This window comes from Sciurus carolinensis, chromosome 1 (assembly GCF_902686445.1).
Source record: "Sciurus carolinensis chromosome 1, mSciCar1.2, whole genome shotgun sequence".
Taxonomy (NCBI): domain Eukaryota; kingdom Metazoa; phylum Chordata; class Mammalia; order Rodentia; family Sciuridae; genus Sciurus; species Sciurus carolinensis.
The window spans coordinates 54,754,063-54,760,196 of NC_062213.1; the positions used below are offsets into that span (position 1 = coordinate 54,754,063).

The window sequence follows — 6,134 nt, forward strand, 5'->3', positions numbered from 1 at the left end:
TACTATCCTATGTGCATATATGATTACGCGACTAGTGTAATTCTACATCATGTACAACCAGAAGAATGAGAAGTTATACTCCATGTATGTATAAAGTGTTAAAATAGTTTCTACTATCCTATAAATAATTAGAACAAATTTTTTAGAAGTCAAAAAAAGAAATAAATACTGCTTAATTCTTCTGCCACTTATTTGTAAAACATTTATGATTAGGTACTGTCTTAGGGATATGCAGATAAATAAGAGATATCATCCTTTCAGGGTGTACTCACAGAATAGCTCATGGGACAGCTGAGGGAGAACTAGTTGCACTACTGTGAGGTATGTTCTCCAAAATACTTCTGTGAAAGGTAGAACTGTCAAATAGTAGTGATCAACCAGCTCTGAATCAACTTCTCAGAGGAGACATTACAGCTGGATGCTGTAATGAAAACCACTGCACATGACATATGTAATTGGCAGCTGTCAAGTCCAAATTAACCATTTGGTGAAGCTATTAACAAAGGCATATCAATTATGAAAGCTTAATCTGCAAGCAGCAAACACTCAGGCACAAAATTGTTTAATAATCAAGTTTATGAACTAACATGCAAGGACTTCTAGAAATCAAGCAGTCCTCAGTTTCTCCCACATTTTGTCTCTACCATCACAGTCCTGGCTCTGTCTTTGAGTTGGTACCACCATGGATGTAGCACTGTAAAAAAATATCATATAAGAAAGCAAAACATGCAGAGGAAGACAAGAGGCTGTCTCTCTCTCTCCTCTCAGGGATGAAGAACTTTGTAGAAGGCAGAAATTTGAGTTTCCTTTTTTGTCACATGGGCCAAGTCACTTCTAAAATGGACCATCAGATTGATTTCTGAAATAATCAATGGCAAGAGATTCAGAACAGGGTTGGGAGATCTTTGTCATATTACCCCACCAGCCAACATGCATAGACATTTCTGCTCTTTCAAATAGAAAGTGCATATACTTCTAGAACCAGTCAAGCAAGCTTTAGGAACTTGTTCTCCATTTGAACATCACTCTGAATACACTTTCAACTGCTCAGGCACTTACATTGAGCATAAGTCTGTTTCCTGAAATCAACTCTAGGATTTTTGCATACCTATTTTGCCCTCCAGATATCTCAATAACTGTTCCAACTATAAAGATGTTACATTATACATTTCTTTATGTGTTCCTCAAAGAAATTCTTTATCCTACTTAAGTCCTTGCTTTGTGTTGCCAAAACATTAATCTCTTTTTTGCTTTGTCCACATAAAGATGACTTGAACAGATATTTCTAAGGGAAAGGAATATTTGACACAAAGCAGATAAAAGTATGAATATCTTTTTTCTAGTTCCTGACTCTCTCTGTTTTTCTGTATTTTGAAAACAAATGATTTGAAAGCCGTGGGATAAATATCAGCTCTTGAATTTAATTCTTCTTAGTAAACTCAGTATCTACAAAGTCTGCTTCTATTACTTGGGTTGCCTGAGATGACTTCAGGACTACTTACACAGAGATTAAATTGATTTGCTATCTTCATTTTTCTTTTAGAATATAGATTTCAAGCAAGCACATTTTTCTTCCTTAAACTTCCAAAAATTTACCATCATAATTTCTTTTTTCATTGTTTTTTTAGTCATATGAGACAGCTTTCAAAATTACTTTATAAAACTGAAATATGAATTTTGCAGGCATCGACTCTACCTTCTTTTTAAGGCTGAAACTACTAGTCACTACTCAGTGATAATTGTCACCTTTCTTCCCCATCCTCAATTACTCTTGATTAACAACAATGATAATATTAATAATGCCCTACACCCCACTCCAATCATCTGCAGGCATTGTGGTTACATTAGCTAATATCAATACATCAACCCTGCAAGGAAGGGAAGGGAAGGGATTATTTTAATGAAAAGGATGTTCTGGTACTGTGACTTGCCCAAACATGAAACAGCTGATGTGGACTAAGCAAGGATGCCCTTGTCTTGGATGGGGAAACATTCCAGGCAGTTGTTCATCAAACATTCATCAGGATACCCCTTCAGGGTAACAGCATTTATTGTTCAAAAGGCTGATCTCTGTTAAAAATTGTTCCCATTCCACAAAGAGTACTTATCAGGTGACTTAGGTATAAATCTCTTTGCGAGAAGCTGTAATTGTTGACCTGAATTAAACTTCACATGTTAATTTTCTGCCACTTAATTTGGAGGTAAATAAGGTGACTCAAATGCTGGTGCCTAGAGTCTCAGTCTTGCAGCCACCCATTGGCCACTTCAGGAGCATCACATGATGAGAATGTTCTTTAAATCAAGCTCCTGGTGGCATTGTAATGCCTGCATTTCGTTGGTTTTCTGGTGCAAGTGGCTCTTCCCAGCAAGCCTTTCATGATGATGGAGCCCTTCTTGGGAACCTGGAAACTGGTCTCCAGTGAAAACTTTGAGGATTATATGAAAGAACTGGGTGAGAAATACCATTATGGGATGAGGAAACTGGCAAAGCACTTTGTGATGTGTTTGCGTTTGCGCTTTGCAATGGATTTTCCTGCAATTCTCTCTTCTTTGTGATTCTGGGGTATATTCATGTGAGACTAACATAGTTTATGATCCTACTTAGTACTACTACTACTTTTGCTTTTCCTTAGCATTAGGAATAATTGTGTCTTTTTAAAATATGAGACACACAGATACCTTTAGTCAAAATCCATATATAAACCCATTTATCTTTTTTTGACAATACTTCATGCTAACCTCTAGATAGACTATCTCCTTATCTTGGTCACTTTATTGAACAGCTTTTTCCAATTTCAAATTTATACACGGTAATCATCATCTATAATTAAATTTATCTTGGGATTTGCATTAAGTTATAAATTTAATAGAGTAGTAGCAACAAATAAAATTTCTAGTCAGTTAATTTTTAGAGTTCTCATTGAAGTAAGAGATATGTAAGCCATTACTTTGAAAAATTCCTTTGGTGGGAGAAATAGAACATTTTTACTCCTGGGATGTTTCTCAGAAGTACAAACCTTATCTATTCTTTATCTCTAACTAAAGTTAAATGGTCAAACATCAGTCATGATGACTTGGGTCTATAATAGCTGCACAGATTTTTTTACTAATGCTAGAAAAACAGCAATTACTTAATATTTTTATATTTAATTGAGAGAAATCTTTTATAAAAATTAAAATAATTACATTAAATAATATATATGAAACCAAGAATCTTCTTTACTTATTTTTAAACTTGTGTGGAATGATCAGTATGCTTACAATTATTAACAATATATTTACTCATTCTAGGCAATGAAACAACCATGCTTTATCCTGCATAATAAGTCAGTGTGCTCATAAGTGGAGTATTTGTTCCTCTTTTGTCTCAGTATTAACTTTATAAGGGAGCAATAAATAGGGTTCCTTATCCATGGATTTATAGATGCATTTGTTTTAAATAAAATTTGGAGGTTTAAGGCCAGAACAGTCCTTGTGGGTTTTTTTATTTGTGTATATATTGGTACCGGGGCCCTTAACCACTGAGTCATATCCCCAAGCCCTTTTTATATTTTATCTAGAGACAGCATCTCACTAAGTTGCTTAGGGTCTCGCTAAGTTACTAAGGTTGGCTTTGAACTCACTATCCTGCTACCTCAGCCTCCCAAGCTGCTGGGATTACTGGCATGCACAACCATGCCCAACCAGTCTTTGTTTTGACTGGGAGCTGGAAGTTAGACATGTCGAAAGGAGGAACAGCAGCTGAGCTCCTCTGTCCCAGTACAATGCTAAGTCCTTTATCTCCTCTTTCAACACACCTGTGAGGTTAGAACCATTTAAACACATCTTACTACCAAGAGAGCTGAAGGGTAGAGAAGGTAAATAACACACCTGGAGCCAGGTTTTTAACCACCTCACTCTTGTTTGTGATCCATGGATATAAAGCTACTACTCCACTGTGAAGTACATCCCATCTGTTCCATAATTTGAATGGGAAACAGAGTCTGATAATGATTGAGAAAGAGAGAGAGAGAGAGAGAGAGAGAGAGAGAGAGAGAGAGAGAGAGAGAGAGAGAAGGAATGAGTCAACTCTTCTGCTCACAGTTTGCAGGAGTAAAGTTTGACAATGGAAATCCCTAGCCTGAGCAACAGGACCAAGCTCTAAGCCAAACTCCTCCTATATTGTTATAGCATCCATGAAGTCCAGTGTCAGCATCTGATTACCTGAAAGGCACCCTGCAAATAGACATTTTCCAAGAAGCTCAATAGCTTCAGAAAGTGAATTTAGTTTTTTAAAATATCAGATGGAATACTAGCTATTGGGAGGACCTGGCTCAGTCCATACAACAGAGAGCATAAAAGACACCATACATTATCAAAAACTTCAATGGGGGAAGTATGTTTTCATAGAAACCTGCTTAGAAAATGATTGTTAACACATCTGCCTAAATGTCTGAATGAGGTTTGTTGCTTTCTCTGCCTCTAGGAGTGAATGCTGCAGCCCGCAACGTTGCAGGGTCGGTGAAACCAAGCGTCACAATTAGCACTGATGGGGAAACAGTGCACATCCAAACAGAAAGTTCTTTGAAGAACACGGAGATCGCCTTCAGGCTGGGGGAGGAATTTGATGAAACCACCCCAGACAACCGAAACGTAAAGGTGAGTCAGAATTAAATCTTCCTGTGTTCAGCTGTCAGAAACAGACCAGAAGGTGGTGAGGCATGGTTTATTCTATGTATTTGACTTATTACCAAGTCAGTTTGGGCTTGTTTTATATCTGTACATCTCCAAAGTCATTCCTTTTGATAATTATTCTGAGGGTCAAATGGAGCTAAAATATTTCAAATTGCTTTCACTTTTTTTTCACTTTGTCATTATATAAAAGATCACACAGAAGCGATCGATTAAGCACGAATAGTTTAGGAATTATTTGCCTAGGAGAGAAAAATTAATTTAATTAAATAATATTAATTAAATAATATGAATTAAATAATCTTTCAAAACTTTTAGTTTGACAGTATTAAATTATGACAAGAACTAAGGTGAGGATTTTGAAGAATAGAATTTCAAAATATAGATCGAAAGGTGGACGTCCAGTCCTGCGTTGGATAGCATACAGTAAATTCTACTTCTAACAGATTTCTTTTTACATTTATAGAGCATCATAACATTAGACAATGGCTCAATGATTCAGGTCCAAAAATGGCTCGACAAAGAGACAACAATCAAAAGAAAAATTGTAGATGGAAAAATGGTAGTGGTGAGTTTTTTTCTGAATTTAAATTTTTATGCCTCTTGTTTGATACATGGTTGTCAAGTTATTCAATTGTTTTTGCACCCTGAATTGAGGGCTTGACCTGGGGTGACCGGACAGAACAAATTCAATATGTCAACTCCCAACTCTAATCGTTCCCTTTATGCTTTTAGGAATGTACCATGAATAATATTGTCAGCACTAGAATCTATGAAAAGGTTTGAAGAAAAGGGTCCACATCAAGAAGCACTTGTTCACCAAAGGAAACTGATACTTGAAGAAAATATGCCCCAAGACCAATAATTTTTTAAAAATCTAATATAAGCTTGCTCAATAAAAGCATCAAAGTAAGTACAGTTTGGAGCTGTTTGATGATGAAGGTTGGGGCAGTCTGATGAATTGGGGAAACAAGAAGATACTAACCTATGGTTTGACTGTAACAGCCCCAAATTCCCCTTTGCCCTGTGCCCACTTGATTTCCAAAGTTCTTGATCCATTCTCTAATTCACTAATGCACCCATTCATTGGTTAGGCATTTTATCAAAGCCATGTGGAAGTTGATGTGACCATAACCATGTGATGCCTACTTTGGTCGGCACAAACCAAAAACCAATATTGACGATTTCTTTTTATTTTTATGAGGTCTGGTCATGGCTTAAGGAAGACAATCCCAGCACTGCACACACAAAACTAAAGATGGATAGATTAGATGATAGAGATAGATAGATGATTGATAGATGAGCACAAAATAGACTTCATACACTGTGGTTGAGTTGTGACAGAAGAGCATTTACAACAGTCATTTTCTCCCTTCTCACCAAGTCCATTTATAATAATTAGGCTAGTGCATCTGTCACCACTGTTCATAGCTTAATCCTATGAAAATGCCGAATGGCATTTT

At 36.5% G+C, this 6,134-nt stretch overlaps 1 protein-coding gene across 1 annotated transcript; it reads left to right on the forward strand.

Annotated features, from left to right (window-relative positions):
• The first annotated feature begins 2,335 nt into the window (after positions 1–2,335).
• On the forward strand, positions 2,336–5,553 carry Fabp9 (fatty acid binding protein 9). Its single transcript, XM_047517981.1, has 4 exons — positions 2,336–2,452; positions 4,466–4,638; positions 5,138–5,239; positions 5,407–5,553. Exons 1-4 carry the CDS (start codon positions 2,377–2,379, stop codon positions 5,455–5,457), a joined length of 402 nt encoding a protein of 133 aa, XP_047373937.1. The 5' UTR covers positions 2,336–2,376; the 3' UTR covers positions 5,458–5,553.
• Positions 5,554–6,134: the final 581 nt, after the last annotated feature.

What these genes read in the sequence shown, in the direction of transcription:
- Fabp9 (XM_047517981.1), top strand. Translation starts at nt 2,377, where the DNA reads ATGATGATGGAGCCCTTCTTGGGAACCTGGAAACTGGTCTCCAGTGAA. An exon ending in GGATTATATGAAAGAACTGG is followed by an intron (nt 2,453 to 4,465) that starts GTGAGAAATACC and finishes CTCTGCCTCTAG; the next exon opens with GAGTGAATGCTGCAGCCCGC. An exon ending in TAGATGGAAAAATGGTAGTG is followed by an intron (nt 5,240 to 5,406) that starts GTGAGTTTTTTT and finishes TTATGCTTTTAG; the next exon opens with GAATGTACCATGAATAATAT.